Here is a 21,660-nt window from a genome sequence, read left to right as displayed (position 1 = left end):
GGGAAGCAAAATCCTCTGAATGGCAACTCTCAAATGACCACTGCCATGCCACCTCTCCTACTTTGGGGCCTGGGATGGTGCCAAACCTTAAACTGGGCTGGACACATCTCCAAGAGGGGAATCTCCCACTTCTGCAATCAGCCAGGTCTCAGTAATGCATGTCAGGTTGGCTTGCTCCTCCACAGTAAGGTTTTAGATAAGGGAAGCCTGGCATTAACCAATAGCAGCTGAACCCAAAAGCCTCTTGAGGGTATGTTGTTCAGGTACAGAGAATGAGCCCAGGGGGCTGCAACACACCGGTTCCACACATTGGGGTCATCTTCCCCTGTAATGGCCTGCTTCTGGCTCCCATTGCTACCCCATGCTTGTCATCACTCTATAATGTATTGTTCTGCCCTGCATTCTGAGATGGTTTCCCCCCTCCCTTTGTAGAGCCAAGGGTTCTGCCATCCCCTCTACCCACTCATTCACTCCTGCAGACTGGGGGGGGAGGGGAGAGAGAGGGAATCTCCAGTGCTATAACTTAAGCTATAGGCACCAGCAGGGGTCCCACCATTCTATTCCACCACTACCACATATGCAACTTATGCAACTTTCCACCTCAGCCTATCCCTCTCACTGGCCAGCCAGGGGAATATACTTATCCTAGACCCTCCACCTATCAGTGTGGGGGCTGCAAGCATCCTTCCTAATACACTAGCCACTTCTGGCTGCCTCAGTGGGCCCCCAGTCCTCATCTAGTCTAGCTCCCGCTGTCATATACAAACATAAAACATAATTTAAGTGGTATCTAAATAATGTGTACTAATAATAAAGTCTAATTTTCCATGTTAAAAAAGTGTATTTTAAATATTTATGATCTGCAGACCGTAAAACAGAATGGAGTTTATTTTCCATATAACAAAATGAAGTCCTTCTATATTCAAACTATTCCTTCTCCACAAAAAATCAACTGGCTAGCACGTAATATTCTGGCTAGCTTCCATATGATGCAAGTTTTTGATTAAAAACTTAAATCTTTCATACATACATACAATAAGAAATTAAATACAGCAACTATTTAAAATCGAATAGTTATATTATACAGGCTTGAACCAAAACATTCTTTAAGAGACAAAGGTTTAGCTAAGACCTGTTATTCCAGAAAGTAAAACCTACTTTATTTTAAATTCACCCCCTCCTACACAGAAAAAGATACTGGTCACTGCTGTTGTTGAAGACGTTTATTAGATACCCTTTGAGCACTATGTACACAAAAAGGCAACAATTATTTCTTAGTTTCTTCTTCCTTGGATAGGGTTTTGATAATTTCCTCCTTTTTTGCTTGGAGACGCTCTTCCCGGCGCTTACGGGCCTCCTTGGTCTTAGACCTGCGGGCTTCAGCCTGGTCACTGAAGAATAAAAGAGTGCTCAGATAGTTTAGCAACGAAACATTACTTTTGAAGCATCTAGTGATTATTTGTGTCAGCTGCATCAAGTATTTCCCCAATATTATTAACAATGCTTCTCTTCTTAGATTAAATTCTAACTTGTTAGCTTTTACAAGAGGTAGCAATGACTTTTCTTTTTCCTCAACTAAAATCTAGCTATCTTGCTATTTATGAGGAGCACCCTAAAGATTTCTGCCGCTCATATACAAACTAATACAAACTCACTAAAGTTAACTCCCTCCCAATGTTTATTTAAGGACTGCTTCCTTACAGAAAATATTACCTTTTTGTTTGAAAAACCCTAGGTACCTAAATTTTCACTTCCTGCTGCAAATTAATGTGGATACACTAATTATGTAATTTGATCAATTCCACATAGGAGGTACATAAAACAACCAAGCAATCATATTAAGAAGTCTTACTAATCATTGTACTTGCAAGAGTCTCTCTTAAAAATATTCAGAATTTACAGTTTTTGATGAACTGATATGGTTTATCGCCTACTTACTGTACTTTCTAATTAAGTTCTGCACCTATAAATGCTGTAACTAACCAGATTCTTTTGAATCACACTTCCCAACACAGAAAACCTACACACCAAACCTTATTTTCCAATATCCGTTTTCCACATTTTTATAGTTCTTAATGTGTAACTCCTCACTAGTGTTACATTCAAAATTGTTAATACTGTCACAGTTAATACTCTGGTTCCTTATATGAAAAGAAAAAAAGCATTACTGAGTAAATAAATCTGCCTACGTTTTAGTAAGGTACTTACGCCAGAAGCTTCTTGCGAGCCTTATCTGCCTTCAGCTTATGGATGTGCTCCATAAGAATCCGCTTGTTCTTGAACACATTACCTTTTACCTTCAAATACAAGCTATGGTACCTGTAAAGCAGAGAGAAAAAATTGAGTACAAACTAATGCAACTCTAATAGAAATATTTGTCTAGATGTTCTGCCTTGGCACTTGAAATGTGGACCTTATGTTCTCTTTAGATGACTTCCCCAATTTAGTGTGCAGCAGAAGTTGTGAACTCTCATAGGCTCAGGCAGCATATGTTGTGGAATCTAGCAGCCTGTCCACCAAACATTTAAGAAATTGACTTTATGTGGCAGTCAAGATTCCTAAGCAGCTTTATCTAGAATGTTCTGTTGTGGGATAGGGCCCTAAGTAAAGAAAAATAAAGCGACAAATATTTTAAATGGCAGGACCTGTAAACAGACAGGACCTGTAAACAGACTATCTTCTAGACTTACATATGCCTGTCAATTTTTTTGGACTCCCTGTATCTGCGTAGAAGACGCCTCAAAATTCTCATCCTCCTCATCCATGTTACTTTTTCAGGCATACGAGCATTAGCTGTACCCTTTCTCTTCCCTGGAGAGCAAAAGAGGTGGGTGTTAATCCATTTTTGATATATAATATTTGCACTTCTCCATAACCTTAAAAACTTTTCTGTGCCTTATCATTACAGAAGTACGTAAAACTGATTTTTTTTAATTTCAAAATTGTAGGCTGAGTATATTATTATACAACTATCCATAAACAAATTATAATTTGATATAAAGCAGGGGCAACCAGTACTTACCAATGCCCATGTGCCTGCCCTTTCGACGAGCCAAGGTGTTTTTCCTGCATCGAGCTCTTGAGTGAACAGTCACAGGTTTACGGATTATTAGGCCATCTTTTATTAGTTTTCTGATCTGCTGACCTAGAATGTCAGAAAATCAATTACTAACAGATGGTACTAAGGCACGGGTCAACACCTGTGGTTCCGGAGCCGCATGTGGCTCTTTGAGCCTTCTCCTGTGGCTCCCAGCCTCCTCTGCCATTTGCAGAGACAGGCACTTGCGCTTCCTTTCTCTCTCTCTGTGCAGGAAGCAGGAAGGGCAGGAGAGATCCAGCCCAATAAGAAAGTGTGTCAGCTTGTTGGAGAACAGCTTGAAGCCAGCTTGCCAGGTGAGCAGAAGATCGCAGAGAGGGAAAGAGAAGGGGGGGGGGAGAGAAAAAAGAGAGGGAAGAGAGAGAACTCATGCACAGCAGCCTCTATTTCTTTTTAATTAAACTCTTTAATCAAGCTCCCCCCCTCGCGCGCCCGTGCACAAGTTTTGCGGTTCCCAGTTTTCTTTTCTCTGGGAAATGGGTCCAAGTGGCTCTTTGAGTGTTTAAAGTTGCAGACCCCTGTACTAAGAGCAAATTGGTAGATATCACATGAAGAATTTTATAACTTTGCATAAATATATGCAAGCATGCTTACTTCCTGCTCTAAATTTTCAGTTTTCAAATCAAGTTAAAACAGTTGAATGGTCTTTGATACTGTCTTTCTCATTAACTCATCTATTTTTTAGTGTAATACTAATTAATTGAGGTAAGATTTTTCTACTGTTCAAACACAGTGCTTATAACAGTGAAATCTGGGTAGATACTTGTTTTTAAACAATAAACTTTAAGTATGTGAATCCATTTGACATTACTATCAGAAATGCTGTTAACATATGCAAGCATTATTTGAGGTATACAAAATATTTTAATCAGCCATTTTGAGGCCAGAACAAATTACTACAACCTCATCAAACATGTTCCAATACTGGAAAACTTGTTTGGATCTGACTAGTAGGTATCCAACTTCAAAACAGAACACTTAGAATTATAAGCAATCCATTCTGATTACTTCTAACAAGGCTGGAACATCCCATTTTGGGACAATACTTCCACTGAGAACAGAGCCTGAACTGGGCATTCTGCAGCTGGTAAGGAATGGTTATATTTGAAAATGTTTTACGTGTCTCTAAATGCTACAACATAGGCCTCCTATACATGGCAAATGATACTTACGAGAGTTGGCATTAGCAATTTCATTGGTTTCATTAGGATCCAACCATACTTTTTTCTTTCCACATCGCAAAACGCTGGAGGCCAGCCTCTTCTGCAGCCTTAACATACTAAGGAAAAGAAGCACTCCATATAAAAGATGGAAGTCATTCAGGGGAAAAAAACCTAATCTCTGAAGATGACATGGGAAATTATTCTAAGTATCTAAATATAATTAATTTTGAATAGACAAAATGATAGATTTATGTAGGAATCTTAGGTAACAGCCTGCATGCTGGTTAATCAGGACCTGTGAAGATCACCACCTATACATGCTTGAGATTTTAGGTCTTTTAAATGTAAACACTAAGGATTTGACCTATTTTGTCTGATAAATCTTGCTTTACAGGACAACTTTTATTAAACAGAGATTCTATTTCATGAAATTCCACCATTTAAATCTGCTTTATACATTATGGTGAGAGTTATAAAGAAAATTTCAAGATTAAAAAAATTGTATAAAAAACACAAGTTATTTAAAACTGATGTTTTTTATGAAACAACTGTTGCTCGCTTGTTTCCTTTGCAAGAAATTATTTTACCGTACTGGCCTATAATTCCCATTATCCAAACCAAAATGAAGGGTATCAAATTAGCCAAAGATCCCTTACATTGGATAATTTCGTTCACATGACTTGTAGGAAATAAAAACTTAGGTATTTGGGGAAAAAATGGAGATAGGTTTAGGAAGCAATATTATTTCAAATTTACCAATTTAATACATTTATTTCAATAGTCAGTGTTCAACTAAGAACTATGCCTACTGTATAATGACACAAGTTTTCCTTTCAGAACCGTCATAAGAATCTGTATAATATACATTTTGAACTATGCCTAAGTTTTTCGTCAAACCAGGAATTCACTTTTAGGTCTCTGTGGAATTGGAAGAATAGATTTGTAATCCACAAAATTCTTCAAGCATTTGTGCAACTTAACATTACTGGGAGGGGACATACTGTAATTACAGGATTGTAATTCTAATTCTATTTTTTTTTCTAATTTTGTTTTTAGAAATATATATCTTTATGGTTTTCTTCTTTTAATGTTGTGAACCACCCAGAGTCACTTTGAAGAGAGATGAGCAACAAATTTAATAAATTAAAAAACAGCCTTGATATGAAAAAGTATTCTGAATATATATGTAACATGGCCATCAAGATGAGACAAAATTATTTCAACCATCTAAATATTGTATCTAGTTAATTTAATATATTCGTATGAGGCCTTTTTACATAATAACTATCATTAAAAAAATCCTCTCGGGGAAAAATTTTTTGGGAGGAAACATGATTCCTAGTTTTTACTCTTTAGAAACACAGCAAGATTCAGCTGTAAATAGTAAATAGTATGATCTGGGACGAAAAGATTTGAGATTATATAAAATATAGCAACGTCAAAACTGTTCATGTACTTGAGAACCACTTGTTCGGTAAACTCCACAATGCCTCTACAGTTTTATTCTTAAGATCTCAGTTAAATGAATCCAAGTTACTTATAAAGAAGAGAGACATGCAAAAGACTGCAGTGCAAACCGAATAATGTGGAACGAAGAGACTATGCTCTAGAAATAGGCGGCGCCAAACCCCACGAGGCCGCCATCGTCTACCGATGTCTGCCGATCCTCCTCCCCTCTTCCTCCCGCAAAGCTTCCCAGGCGCCTCGCCGTCTCTCCCCATCGGCTATTGAGACAGAAAGGGGCTCCCTTGCGAAAAGGGAATACTTGGTAGGAAATCCGGAGAGTTCCCAAATCTCAAGTGCCACGAGTCACGTTTTCGTCGCCAGGCTCTTCCAGGCTTCACAAGGCCTCTAGGCCGCACTCCTCGTTCGCCTAGCCGCAGCCCCTCGCCCCTCCGTTCTCTATAAAAGACTTTCGCTCCAACCAGTTGCCTTTCGGACCATTTCGCCAATCTTAAGTTTCATTACTTAAGACTCACGCCAGGCCCTTAAGCCCCTTCACAACGAGCAGCTCACCTCATGGTAGCAAGGCCGACAGCACTCAAAAGAAAGAAAGGAAGGAAGTGGTGGAGGGCCAACCCATCTCACGTAATGGGCTGCACCACTCGCTTTCACCCCAGTCCTATCTTCGCCTTGCCTTTCTCACTTTTTCTAAAATCCTGTTTATTTTCTATTACACCCTTAAATCTGATCCTAAAGGCTATATCGAGGAAGATAGGTGACGTTACGTGTAAATGAAAATATATTCTTCCCTCAAATGGAGACAAATGGTATCATCCAAAGTATTACTACGCTTGCGCACATCTCTTGGTATGTTAGCACGGGGCGGGCAGTGCGGGGGAAAGATTTTGTTTGTGCCACGAACTTGCGCGAAGCGCTATGCGCATGCTCACATTTGATGCTATTCATACAAATGCGTTATCGGCGCATGAATGCTCAAAGTAACTCCTTTTTAAAAAAAAAGCAATCTGTGATTTTCTCGTAGCCTTCCGCCATTTTCCTCATTTCAGAAAGTCACCTCAACAAAGGGGAAAGATTTTGTGTTTTTCTAAATTAGGTTTTATTTTTAAAAATGTTTAAATTGATTGGAAAATTGGTTTAGAAAGGCGAATAGTTTCCCCATATCTTAATGCGGGGAGGGGGTATTGCGACTGAGAAAACAAACCTACAATACGGGATTCTAATTCTCTGATCAGAAGATGGGCTGAAGAATTGACTTGAATTCCTCCTCAAGCATTCTCTATTTCAAAATATCCCTACTATAGGTAGTCCTCAACTTAACGACCACAATTCAGCCCAGAATTTATGTTGCTGAATGAGAAATTTGTTAAGTGAGTTTTGCCCTGTTTTACAACTTTTCTTGCAACATTTGTTAAGTGAATCACTGCAGTTGTTAAATTAGTAATAAGTCAAGTGAATCTGGCTTCCCCATTGACTTTGCTTATCAGAAGCCTGGAAAAGGGCATCACATAACCCTAGAACACTTAATTGTCATAAATATGAACCAGTTGTAAGTATCCAAATATAGATCATGTGACCATGGAGATGCTGCAATGGTCCTAAGTGTGAAAAAATAGTCGTAAGTCACTTTTTTCAGTGCTGTTGTAACTTAGAATGGTCACTGAATGGTTGTAAGGACTACCTGTAGTATCATTCTGTTTATGCGACCCAGGCATAAACAGTTCTTATTTATGAATATCCAATTTTAGACATGTTAAAATCAAACTTTTCTTTACCTCTTTATGCAAAGGAAATTTACATTCAAAATTGCAGGCAATCTGCCTTTTCTTTGCTATCTATTATTAAAAGCGAAAATTAAAATGGTATATGACACTCCTTTCAAACCTTGGGCTTCTTCGTTATTTTATATCCAATTACCCAATCCTATTCCTTTCCTGTTGGCCTATAAACCGAATCATCCCCAACAAGTACAGCCGATATCTCGAGACGGCTAGATGCTTAACCTGATTTGGAAAATTAGTTTTCTAATATTGTAGCACTTGGGAGGAGAAGTGGAAAATAGATTTCCTGAAGTTTATTCTTAGTAAATTTGCTTATAGTGTGCTGAATCCATGATTGTGCAAAGCTTGCCTGGATTCGCCTTGAAAGAGTGAGCTTTGCAATAAGTTGTATGTTGTAACATGCCCAGTGAAATAATTACCGTATTTCATTGGGATTATTTTCGTTGACCAGTAGAAAGGAAAGTGAGCATTTAGTGTGAATAAAATTATAGTGTGTAAATTGAAAAATTTTCTCAGAGCAGGGCACCATGAGCAAAGTGATTCTGAGCCATTATGTAAAGTTACACTTTTCCTTTTTAATTTTAAATACTATAATGAAGTTTTGAATGTACTTCTGATGGTTGTGTTTGCATGACACATTGAACCAGTTTAGCGCAGTCTATTTTGCAAACTCAGCCCTTATATTTTCAAACATCATGCATTCATACAAAACACTAAATTGTTTTGCCAAATTCTATTTTATTAACCGGATAAATAACAGACATGCTAACTGAGAAGCAAATTACATTTTCATTTTCAGGGAGAACTCAACCAGGAACGTTATGTGGGAAGTCAGCCCCCGCCCCTCAGAGAAGGAAATATTAAAGAGGCAGAAAAGCATGCCCAGTTTTCTTAATAGCCCCAAGCCTCCCTCCCCCAAGCAGAAACAAGCTCTGTAGAAATGCAGATGTAAACCATTCAGGAAGGTTGAAGCTAGAAGATTAAGAAGACAAAAACACATAAAATCTACATACCCCACCCAAACTCTAAGACAGGACATAATAGGATTAACCCACAGATACCAAAGGGCACACTCAGACTCAGGTCAAAGTTCATGCCACAGGAACAACTCCAAACAAAAGGCTCTAGAGGGTATAAAAACCCACTCCCTACATGTGCTTGCTTTTTGTTCCAGAGACATCTTTCTGTTTGGCTCTCCTCTTTAATAAACTGCAACCTTCTTTCTAAAGCAGTCGCCATGTTGTTTATTCCCGGCTTGGACTGAACCATGATGAAGACTTTTCCTTCAACACTTTGGTAACCCAGATGAGACTCCAAGCTAACCTCTCCAATGGACTGAGACTGGTAAGCCCCATCTTGTCAGTAGAGACCCCTTGTGTCTGTGGATGGGTTTCCCAGGCCCTGCCCATGTGGAGCCAGGGTAGTAAAGGGAGTTTTGGATTTGAGCTCAAGGGCTGCTTTGGAGAGAAGGTGAAGGTGAGTACCTCTAAATTTTAACTTTAAAGCCCAGGGGAGTGAGAGAAATGTGTGTATGTCTCTCTGTGTGTGAGTGAGAAGATCCTTTTCCCAATCGCAGTTGGATTTTGCTCCTTCTGCCAACCGCAGAAAGGATCTGTTCAAGTGGCAGACCCTGGAAAGCATGGGGGTTTGGCCAGAGTGCAGGATGTTTTGTTAGGGAAAAAGGAGAGGCTGTGTGCAAATGGAATGAGTGAATGAAAGAATTGGATTTGGGCAACCAGCTGGTAAAGCCCTGTAAGGAAAGCCCATCTGTAGGAGGGGCTCATATTAAGGCACAAAGCACAGGTTCTCCCAGACTCCTCCTGAGTCTGAAAACTGAAGGCAGTGAGGTAGAAGAAGGCCGCGTACCTGTCTGAGCCGAGGGTGGCAGGTCCTTCTTGGACCCCTTTTTGGTCTGCAAAGTGACGGCGGGGACTTCCCTAGGTGGGGGGACCTGTACTTTGTTAGGGAACTAAAGTCCTCCTGGACATTTTTTTGTGTGCCCAAAAACTGATAGGCGGCAGGGATAGTGTCACTAAGTGGCTGGGAAGTGCCGCTAGGGACCCGACTAAGCCGATTGAAGCCCACATCGGAAGGGGAACATAGTTAGCTGTAGTTCAAGGGTGGGAATTAGGTCACCTATTGGAGATTTGCTCGAGGTGTGGGACGAGAGGCGAGTGCCCATCCTGGATGGTATGAAAAAGGAAGTGAGCAAGACAAATTTGTGAAGAATGGGCTTTGCTCAGGGTTTTGTTGGTAAACCAATTTGGCTAAATAAAGGTACTTAAAGGGAAAATAAGAAATAGTGATTCATTCTCTCTCTCTCTCTCTCTCTCTCTCTCTCCCTCCTTGTTCTATGCAACCATGTGGTATGTTTAAGATTTGTGCCTTCCCTAATTTGAGTTAACTGAGATTTATGGTGGGAATGACTAGGATATGTAAAACCTTTTATGTTCTCTTTTCTTGTCTTTGTGTATGTATGTGTGTCAAAGTCTTTGTGTGTGATGTAAATGTGACTGTTAATTGTTTCTAATCCAAAAAGAAAATAATTTTAAAATTCTGCTAGAAATTCTGCTTAAATTAAGCCACCAAAAGTAAAATATCTGTTTGTCTGGCCAATAAACAGTGAGGAAAAATGTGATTTGCAATTCATATGCCCTGATTAGAGAAGTAGCAGAAAAGAGATGTCCAAACCTAAGCCCTGAATATCTTGCACTGGTGGACTCAGATTGGGAGTCCTAGAGCTCACTATGCAATTTAAGAAAATTTAATAGCCTGGCTTGCATACTGGCTAACCTTGATTGGACATTACAAACCTAGATGCACTGAACTAAGAGCTAAGGCAGGAAACAACCCTTGAAAATAGGCAGCCAGTGATTATGTACTGAGGCAAACCATGGCTGGCAAGAATTTTGGGAGGAATGTGCAAACCTGACTGGAAGCTCAAAGTGACATCCAACATTTGAAAATGATTGGCACAGAATATTGGAAACTATACATTTATTTTCCACCTAACAAAATTTTTGCCCTGACTTTTAGAACTTTATGGGTTGGAAGCTCTCCTTTTGGGAGCCACTGCAGGGATCTTTTTCTGCTGCCTCCATTAGTGTCTCCCCCCCCTTTTTGGCTTAACAGTTTAAAGTTTGTTTACCAAGTCTCCCTGACCAGATCAATTTTAATCTTGTGCCAGTAAGTGTGTCATTCACACACTTATGGCACAAAGGGGGGATTTGTGAGAAGTCAGCCCTCCCCAGAGAAGGAAATATTAAAGAGGCAGAAAAGCATGCCCAGTTTTCTTAATAGCCCCAAGCCTCCCTCCCCCAAGCAGAAATCAGCTCTGTAGAAATGCAGATGTAAACCATTCAGGAAGGTTGAAGCTAGAAGATTAAGAAGACAAAAACACCTAAAATCTACATACCCCACCCAAACTCTAAGACAAAACATTAAATAAATCTAAATTTATTTAATCAATAAATGCCCAATTATTATGTTCATGTAACAGCTAAACCAAATAAGACAGATCCCTATTTTAAATATTAAGAAAATGTAAGAGGATAACCCTGTGCCCTATGATGAGTTTCTAGGAGGATATACAAAATAATGTAAATTATAACTAGAATTAAATACTTATAAAGATATTTTGCTTGTTTTAATACAAATTTAAAAACCTGTTGCTGGTTAATGTATGTAAATATAGACACTAATCCTAAAACTAACAATTTTGTCTCGGCTTTATAGCACACTGAGCCACAAATTAGCCAATAATATTTTAGTTTGACATGTCCACAATCACTCTAAATATGGTTTTTTAATCATGGTTCCTGAAATATTGCACACAATAGATTAATCTGTACAACCTGTTAAATCAAAACCAAAAAATATATGCTATGTGAACAAGCCACATCAATAGCACATAGTCTGACTCTTATTTTTTATTTTTCTTCAGAATGCTGATATTCTTTTGTTGAGTACATTGGTATTAATTTGTGGTGTTTATGTGAAGTGAACATGCCACCATAAAATGAAATCATTGTGCTGAATGTTTTTCACTTTTACCTAGACAACCAATATTTCTATTTAAATATGTGCTTACTTACTGCCTAGGAAAACATAGATTCTCGGTCATGGTTGTCTCAAAGGTGCTTTTTCAAAAGCCACTGGACTATGTTTTTTCCTTGAGGAAGAAGTTATTTTGCTTTTTCATCCAAGAAGGCTCATCAGTTCTGACTGGATGATGATGGGGATGGAAAGATTAATTCTGATGCTTCTAATGTACTGCCTTCACTGGAAAAGCTCTTAAAAATTCAAGGAAATATTCAGATATATATGCCTTGAAAATAACCCATACTGAACAGTATAGCACTATCAACCATCAGGAACTGACCACAGGAAATATTTAATGACATTCTGTATTATATATTGTGATAATTTTATGTAATAAAATGCTTTATAAAATTTGCCTAATTATATTTCCATGTGAATCATGGTTCCCACACTTTGGATGCCTTCTGTAAGTTAGCCCACTTGAGGTACTTTGGTTCAAAAATTGTTGCCCTGTGATGCATTATTTTGCCCAGATAAAGGTTACAGATATGAGTTTTAGTAGTATATAATCATAATTGTCCATTGTGCCAAGTGAATAAAGTTTTTTTTGAAGAAAGAGATGCACACATTTCCAAGAATCACAGAATGGACTATGGTATTATAGCACCAACAGTAAGGAATTAATTTTTAGCATGTTCTCCCTCTCCCTTGGGAGATTTTAACATGTTATAGTTAAACATGTTATAGTTAAAATAAGCCAATAGTAGTTTAAATTTATCTTATAAATTTTCCCTCATAAATCAACAAGTAGTAGTGGTATCATTACTACAACAGTTTGCTACAGCATTTCAGCAGTGTAGGCTTAGAAGGCTCCAGAGCAGGCATGTCAAACTGCCGGCCCACGGGGTGAATGCATCATACTGAAACCGTGCCCACCCATTGCCGGCAATGGGGGAAAAGTCGTGATACGTCATGCGATGTTGCGAGTTTGACATGCCTGCTCCAGAGGATTCAAAAGAAAAGGGAAAGATTGGAGTCACATGTAAAGCAGGAGTTGTCCATCTGATAGAGCAGGATTGGAATCTCAGGTAGAACAGGAGTCAAAAAGCTATGGCCAATTTATCAGTTTCTACTAGCAAAAGATAACTTTCAGATAGCCTATTATTCGTGTAAGAATTCCTCAAGGGTCAACAGGAGCAATTAAAAGAATAACAATACTAAATAAATTCCAGCATTTTCAACAGCACAGGACAAAATACATGAATTCTAGGTTAAACATGTCCTTTATATTTTTACTCAGATCTTTCAAAGCCTTATTCTTCTTTCTAACTAGAAAATATCCTTTGTTTGCTCTATTAGCCTTCACAAATGCTGTAGGCTGATTTTCTTCTCTGTGCAAAACTTCTGCATAAAATTCCAGAGTCAAAGCTGGCCCACAAATATTCAGCAAGGATGAACTACCTTCCCGGTGGAGTGACTGAAGCCTCAGATAAAGCTGCAAGTTAAATATTTATTAGAGAAAGGCCTACACTCATTCATTCTGTCATTGCCAACAGCAGTTATGACAAGGATTACAAAATTCCAAACAACTTCCCAATTAATCCCAATAAAACATTTACCTTCCTTTATTGGCAGGGCAGCTGTTCCCCACCACCACCATCACACTTTTTGTGTAAGTTTAGATCTTGGAATTTTAGGAGCTTGAGTTTCAAAGTTTCTTTTAAAATTATTTAAAAGTCATGTCAGATGTACTTGTATTTGAACTAATTGCTTGCCATAACATCCAGAAAACTGGTTGATTCATAAACTATGGTGAGACAAAATATATTACTATAATGTGGAAATCGTATCAGTAAGTATGTTGGAAACTGCAAATAACTGAACTTGGTATATCTGTAATATAAATCAGAGATTAACAAAGCTGAGTTTGTGATACTATTATACCCCATTCCCCCAAATTAGAAGATAAAATGGATTATGGGGCATGTCCAGATAGCTTAATGTGCCTTCTTCTAGTCTGTGAGGTGGTATGAAAGTGTCTTGCCTGACACTGGAATTTATTCTGCACTGGTTACAAGGCTAGTGAGTGCTGTCTTGGGGGTTTTAATGTGGGACAAATTAACAAAAAAAGATTGGAGTAGAGAGAATAGAGAACTGAGCTGGAGTCCAATTTTGAGTCCATTTGTCAGAATTCTGGTCTGCAGAGTGGAAGGGGCTTTCTGTGGATCAGGCTGCAACTCCCATCACTTTGTGGGTCATCCAAAGATTATTCCTCACATTCATGCTGTCTCGCTTTCTCTTACCTCTCTTACCTCATGCTGTCTCGCTTTCTCTTCACTTATATTGTCTTCTTCATTCATTCATTTTTCTCACTTGTACTCCATCACCTTCTGTGGCCCCATCATCACTTGCTTTTGCTCCACCACCTTCTGCAGTGCCAGTTCTCTCACTCTGTTATTTATTTCACCGCTCTCACTCATTCCATTATCCTCTCTTGCTCCATCACTCTCATTCAATTGATTTTCCAGACCGTTCTTTTGCTCACTTACCTTTCTTCTTCACTCATCCTTCTCTTAGTTTCTTTTCTTTTTTCTTTTTTTTGCTCTATTGCTCATTGTGTACTCTCTGTCTCTTACCTTCTGTGCCTCTTGCTGACTACAATAGGTATGGAAGGGTTGGGGTTCAAGGACTCTGGTGGATGGACTCTTCTGCTTCAGCCAATGTACAAGTTGCCCAGGCATTCATTTAGCCAAGCAGATAAAGAATCCATGTAATGTTTAGTGCTTCACATCAGATGACCCAGCAGGCCAAAACTGCTATAGAAACTGAACTGATCTTAGCCTCTTATTCTATCATCACCCCAATAATTTTTTAAAGCATTATATTGGTTTTTTATCATTACAATTTATCTGTGCTTAATAAACAATATGTTGTCTGGGTTAATTTTGCCTAGTCATACAGATTAAGTTCTTACTCTCTATCCTGCTTTTCTAACCATTGGTAAAATACATTCCATGTTTGAAACTATACTGTGTCTTCTTTTCCTTTGATTCTCAATGTAAGCCTGTCCATTTCCACACAGTCCGATATTTTCTTAATTATCGCTTCCTCCAATGGTAGTGTCTCATTTTTCCAGTGCTGTGCAAATATGATCCTCGCTGCAGTTAATACATGTAATGTTAAATATACATTTTGTTTATAGGATTTTTCTGGCATTATGCCTAGTAAAAAAAGTGCAGGTTTAAAATCTACATGTTTTCCTAATATTTTTTCTAACCACATATGTATTTTAGTCCAAAATTTTTTTGCTTTTACACAAGTCCACCACAAGTGATAATATGTATCAGGATTCTGATTACATTTGCAGCATTTGCTAGACATATTTTTAAACATTTTTGCTAATCTAACAGGTGGAAAATGCCATCTATAAAACATTTTATATAAATTTTCTTTATATGAAGTAGCCATTGCCAGTTTATAATTTCTTTCCCATAAATTTTGCCATTTCTCTAATTCTATGTTATGCCCAAAGTCAACAACATCTGATCAAACACTGTCTGATCTTTATAAAAACTGTACTCTTTAACATCTTTGTCATACCTGGATTGCATTTGCAATCAGGGCCACCATGATAAGTCAGTGCCCTGGTCTTCTAGCTCTTGTTTAGATTTTAGAATATCCTTATATGTTAAAATTTTTCCAAATTTAACTAAATTTGGATGTCTGAAAGCTTCCATCGTTGATAGCCATTCTGGGATTTTTGTGTAAATTTTAGGTTTTATCTTTTCCCATACAGATAATAGTGCATTTCTTATGTAGTGATTTTGGAAATATGGTTGGCGCATAAACTGAAAAAAGAAAGAGAGAAGAAATTGATAAATAAACTGCAAGATGAGAAGGGCGATTTACAATTTCAAACTGATGCAATTAAAAAAACAGTGAAAGAATTCTATGGAAAACTATATGGTATAGAAGGAATTTCCCAGGAAAAAAATGATACAACACTTGGAAAATGCAAACCTAGCAAAAGTACCAGAAAATCTGAAAAATATATTAAATGAAAAAATTACAATGATGGAAGTAACAGAAGCTATAAAAGAAAAAGGATAAAATTCCAGGACTAGATGGACTACCCATAAAGGTTTACAAATATCTACAAGATACTTTAAGCCTACCAATGAAGGAAGTGTGTAATGAGGTATTATTAGAGGCCAAACTACCAAATACATCAAGGGAAGCAAATATTACTTTAATACCAAAAGACGATTCAGATCTCACACAGATAAAAAAATTATAGACCAATATCATTATTAAATGTGGACTACAAAATTTTTGCCTCAGTAATAGCAGAGAGACTGAAAAGATTTTTGATTGAATTTATCCATCCAGACCAAAATGGATTTCTATCAAAAGAACCAATAAAAAACAATCTGAGGATTATTCTAGATACACTGGAATACTATGAAATGCATCCAGGAAAACAAATGGCTTTAATTTTTCTAGATGCTCAAAAAGCTTTTGATAATGTAAACTGGCAATTTATGACACAACAATTAAACTGTATGGACTTTGGAGAAAAGTTCATAAATACTATTAAGACAATATATGATAATCAAACAGCAAAAATAATTGTTAATGGAGACTATACAGAGAACTTTAACATTAAAAAAGGCACAAGACAAGGATGCCCGCTATCCCCACTGTTGTTCATACTAACACTGGAAGTTCTCAATAGAAACATTAGACAAAATCTGAAAATTAAATGAATGGAGATAAAAAATGAAAGTTACAAACTACAAACATTTGCAGATGACTTTGTATTTATTTTAGAAGAACCGTTGGATACAATATCTAAACTACTGAAAAAGATAGAGGAATTTGGAAAAACAGCAGGACTGAAAATAAACAGAGAAAAAACCAGTTATAGTTAAAAACTTAACAGATAAGTAAAAAACACAACTTTCAGAAAAAACAGACTTATAAATAGTTAAGAAATTGAAATATCTAGGAATACATCTAACAGCAAGAAGCACAACGATAAAAGAAGATAATTATATAAATGAATCAAATAAAAACTGATTTGGAAAAATGGAAAAAATTACAATTATCAGTGCTAGGAAGAATAGCGACTGTGAAAATGAATATTTTACCAAAACATCTTTTTTTATTTCAAACAATACCTGTAAAAATAGAATTTCTTTTGATGATTTGAATAGATTGATCTTGAAATTTATTTGGCAAGGAAAGAAATCCAGAATCAAATTGAAAATGCTACAAGAAACTAAAGAAAATGGAGGATTTGGACTACCAGATAGGGCCTTATACTACCAAGCATGTGCTCTAACGTGGCTAAAAGAATGGATAACTCTTAGAAATAAAAGGTTATTATATTTAGAAGGACATGATTTACAACTTGGGTGGCATTCATTTTTATGGTATCAAAAAAATAAAATCCACCCCAATAAATTCTTAAGCACCACTAATTGTGCATAAAGCAAGCCAATACTGGTAAAAGATGGAAAACATAGGATCAGATAAACATAGTTATGTGGCCTCAGCGACACTCTAGAATGAGATGAAAGCTGAGTTCTGAGATGTCCTTAAAGAATGGTTAAGAAGGAATCTTCATGATGCAGTCAGCAGGGCTTGTGAATGAAGCGAGGAATGTTTCTGGGCAAAAGAAATGAGCAATGGCAGCAATAGTGGAAACAGGCTGCTGGGATTTTAAAAAAGATAAAAAATGTTGCACTTATTGATATTATGAGCACATTTGCAAAGCATTTTAAGCCATAATGTGCTATGCTTTTTCACCAACCTCAAAGTTAAGCAAACCAGGCTTAGTATGATGGTGAATCAACCTTGTCTCATAATTTCAGAGACCTGGAGATAATATTTCTAAGACTAAAGTGAGACAGAAAGAAGAGAGGTACAGTTCACCTGGAACAAACCTTATAAATATATGTAACAAATTGTGTTTGCACAACATGATCACTTATAGCTAATTTAACCAAGTGGATTTTATGGATTTGTACAACACCATAAACTAATAATACAGTCCGAGTTCACTCAATATATTAGACAAAACGGTAGTTGACTAATTTGGGGTTCTGTGTTATTAAAGCCTGAGTTTGCTCCCATCTTCCACTTCTATGCTTATAGCTGGGGGGGGGGGGGGCAAGCCTGAGAAATTATCAGTGTTTAATGATGTATTTGAACCAAATTTAATTCCTGGGTGGGTTTTTTTTTTGGCAACTGTATATACTGCCAGGTAGTAGGTTGACTTCCCAGCCATGGGGTGCTTGGTGGTATTAACCTTGCTTAGTTTCAGCGTCCAGAAAGGGCCAGTAGTCAGATTTGGCTATTCTCAGCTACAACCTGAAATCTTCTTGCATGACCCAAATTCTGCAGGGATCTCATCAGAAGATGGAGAGAGTGAAAAAACTGAGTTGGAAGCAAAATGGTCGTCTCCAGCCTAATGCTAAATCACGGAGGGAGATGTTAAACGTGGATCGACAAAATAAAGAGGGGAAAAGTAGCTAGCTATAACCGGATGGGAAGCTGAACAAATTTCCTTCCATTCTGGCTTCCTGGATGGGACAGCAGCAGGTGGACCCCAGAGGATCTTTCTAAGGAAGCTAGCTAGATGTGAGACCATTGACGGGAGCTTCCATCTTCCCCTCCCCTCCCCGCCATCTGCTCGGCCCCACTTTGGCTCAAACCACACCCACCCCTTCTTCCTTCCCCTGGGGAGCTGAAGGCAGCAGTCAGCCCTTGCCAGTTGCCAGGAAGCGCTCGTAGGCGATGCCCTATGATTGGAACGCTGGGCTCATCCATCACGGCGGCGGCGGCGGCGCGCGCGTAGGGGGCCTGCTTGCTCATCTTAGCCATCAGGAGGGGCCATGCCGAGGCTACGAGTTTGAGGAGGCTAGTAGTCGGCTCCCTGGGCAGGCGAAAGACGACCACAATCTACCCTGGCTTTCACCATGAGTCCGGCGTGAGCTCAGCCGACAGCACAGGCGTCTCCATGGTGCAAGACAGCGGCATGTCACGCACACCTTACAGCTCCAGCCAAGACATCCAAATGGAGGTCTTAGACAACCCTGGCCTCCAGGTGCGTAACCGCCAGCCCGCTCTTCAGTCGGCTGCACCGGTCGGACGCCTTGCAGCCCATTGGGATGAGGACAGCTTGGCTGTGATGTGGGAAACTTTGGACGTGGCGATCGTGTCCGAAAGAAAGGAGGGGCGGGGAGAAAATCAGAAGAATCGCGGCGGCGGGAGAAGGAGGGAGTGGAGAGATCCAGTGGATGCGACCGGGGGACCTTGCGAGAGCCGATCCGGGCTGAGGCACCCACATTCTGTGCTGAATTATTTCCTCCCCCCCCCCTCCAATCTAGCATGTAACTGAGAGAAACGTTGATGCTGGAAGAGGATGGGGTGGAAGAGCACGTTGTAGGTTTTCATGGATCGTCTCTATTGCCTCTGTTCTTGAACTGTCGACCACCCAAGAATAGTCAGGCTCTTTGGGATGGGTGGATGGGTGCTGAGGTGCGATTCACAGAGTAGGACATAAGGGGATGCAGCGATGGCTGTATGGGGGTTCCGGGTAGCCGTTCGGTCCAGTGAAAAGTATCGCTCAGCTTCAGGCCCTTCTCTTCTCCCTTGCGATCCTTAAATCTGTCCAAAGCCATCAGTGGCAGCACTTCCAGACCAGACCGAAAGTGAGGGATCTCTCTGCCTCGATCCTCGGGGAGGAGGAGATATACAATAGGATCTTGTATCTGTGCCTTTTCTTATTTTCTTAGTTCCTCTCCCTCCTACCCTCAATTCCCAATATAAATTGATTAAGAGTAAGATACTTTTGAGGCTGGTAATAAGAGAAGCTCCTCAGGCTGATTCTAAGAACTTTTGAGGTGCACCAGCCTTTGACTACTAGTGCATCTTTCCAGATGTGCCAGAATTTCTAGCCAGTTGTGACCAGGAAAGTGGCCTGGGAATTAAATGACTACCATTCTTTGCCACTGACATTTAAATGTTTCATCTGGCTTTCTTCTCAAATAGAAATCAGGACTAGTAGATTCAGGATTGGTAATGATCCCCCCAGTTTATGTAAGAAGATATTCTTAGGGATCTCAATAAAGATAATTAATTATGTATCTAGCTATGGAGAAAACCTGGGAGTAATAAAGGTTTTATCTCTTCCTACACTACTTCAGGATAGATAGTTCTATCTTTCAGGATAGAACAAGATTCATGGGTGAAATGTCCTAATCTGGAGAAAAATGATTTGTTTATATCTTCATTCTTTCAGATGTGTTAGACTTTGTTCCCAAATCTTCTACTTCTGCGTTTTAACTTTCCAAAGCAAGGAGTTTATATTCAACATCTAATAGTTACAGCATAATGACACCATATTGACTATTGCTAAATGTTTGTTTAGCTGCTAATTTTAGCTATAAGAGCTCCCAAAACAACATTTACTGGGTGGATTATTGGAAAATTGCTGGTGTTTTTATCTGCCAGCCACTTTTTTAAGGGATAAATTATTGGCCCAGACTGAAAACAAGGGATTCTCAGAAACTGCTGTACTATATGGTTTTGATGAGCAAAAGAGAGAAGGAGAGAAATATTGAATATTAATAACTCTAGACAGGCAGTGGGAGTTGGCAAATGCCAACATACTCTTTATTTTGATGTATGTGGATAATGAGAGAATAGAAGTCAGTGGCAGAATATTTTAAGAGAAGAGGTTGAGCTACATGAGTCCTTTGATATGATCCCAAGGATAGAAAATATCCGTTTTCTTGTGCTCACTTATGAACAACAGGAGCTTAATTTTTTTTCAAAATAAAGGTAGATCTTAGAGGGAGGAAAAGGAAGAGAGACAGAGAGAGATCAAGTTGATAAGGAAGTAGCATCTCCAATGCTCTCCCTTGATGGAAGAATCAGATGGAATGAAAGATACTATTTTAGATTTTTCTGTGATGAATGTGTGGTCCCTCACAAGAGCTAGCCTCAAAAGCAATGCTAAATTGAGTATGTGTGAGGCAGTAGTGGGCTGTTTGGAGCTAAAACATCTTTTGGCAATTCTTTTGTCCTGGTCTTCATGGTCCTCCACGTGTTGGATCCTGACTGCGTATTGCAGCTATGAGTGACGCATGTGCCTGATTTAGAACAGGGAGAGGAAAAGCCTAAAAATACCAGCCTCATCTCTGCCTTTCTTTCCTGCCCTGCTTGACTTTAGAACTACAAGAACCTTGTCTGTGGGGGCCTAATAACAATGGGTTTCTCCTCAACCAGCTGTCCTTTCTCTCTCTAGAGACATGCTTGGGAAGCATCTGGCTCATTCCTGGTGTGCCTCCCCCCATCAATGCAAAGGGTTGGTTCATGGGGGAGGGAACATTCTCCCTTGGGATATGGCAGAGGCATGATTCTTAGAAGCAGGTGAAGGAAAGAAGCTTAAATTGATATCCTCTCTCCTAAAAAAAGGAACTTGGCGTTGCTAGCTTGCTATGAAAAGAAAAAGCCACAGGTTATAACTGTAGTGGGTGTAAGAATTAACTGACCAGCAAATATATGGGGGGAAGGTATCTTCCTGCTTAGAATTACATGTGTGGAGGGAGAAGAGCCCTCTTTTCCTTTTTAATTCCAGTAGAACCTCTTAATTTCCTCAAATGAAAATTGCACTAAATGCCCTGACTTTTTTCTGCTCAATAATCTTCTGATTAGATTATATCACCTACAGTGTAATATTGATCCTCACAGGCTCAGAAAATTATTCATGAACTCTCAGTAGGCTTTCCCACAGCTTTGATAAATCAGCTTTGATATTCAATTTGGATGATTGAATTAAAAAAAGATTCATGGTTAAAGAACATGGACATTTAGCAGTTCACAGCTTACCCTCTTAAAAACTGGATTAGAAATCTGGTTGCTGAGATGTGAAAAACAATAAACTACCAATGTTTCTCACTCAGCTTGGAAAAAAGTGAGGAATGTTGGTTATGATTCATAAGTGGGCCAATTCTTCCTAACTTTTCCTAAAGAAGATATCCTAGTGGAATTTTCTCCAAACAACTATATTGACCAACAACAAAAAAAGAGCAACAAAAAAGTAAAT

At 38.8% G+C, this 21,660-nt stretch overlaps 1 protein-coding gene across 1 annotated transcript; it reads right to left on the bottom strand.

The window, feature by feature from the left end:
• Positions 1-1,205: 1,205 nt before the first annotated feature.
• Positions 1,206-6,358, bottom strand: RPL19 (ribosomal protein L19). Its single transcript, XM_015832251.1, has 6 exons — positions 6,277-6,358; positions 4,270-4,376; positions 3,023-3,145; positions 2,691-2,811; positions 2,209-2,319; positions 1,206-1,391 (listed from the first exon to the last, which is right to left on the bottom strand). The coding sequence occupies exons 1-6, from the start codon at positions 6,279-6,281 to the stop codon at positions 1,268-1,270; spliced, it is 591 nt and encodes a 196-aa protein (XP_015687737.1). The 5' UTR covers positions 6,282-6,358; the 3' UTR covers positions 1,206-1,267.
• Positions 6,359-21,660: the final 15,302 nt, after the last annotated feature.

Source organism: Protobothrops mucrosquamatus, unplaced genomic scaffold (assembly GCF_001527695.2).
Source record: "Protobothrops mucrosquamatus isolate PMUCROS unplaced genomic scaffold, P.Mucros_1.0 scaffold1, whole genome shotgun sequence".
NCBI lineage: Eukaryota > Metazoa > Chordata > Lepidosauria > Squamata > Viperidae > Protobothrops > Protobothrops mucrosquamatus.
Note: the sequence above shows the minus strand (reverse complement) of the source record. Positions and strands in the feature narration are given on the sequence as shown.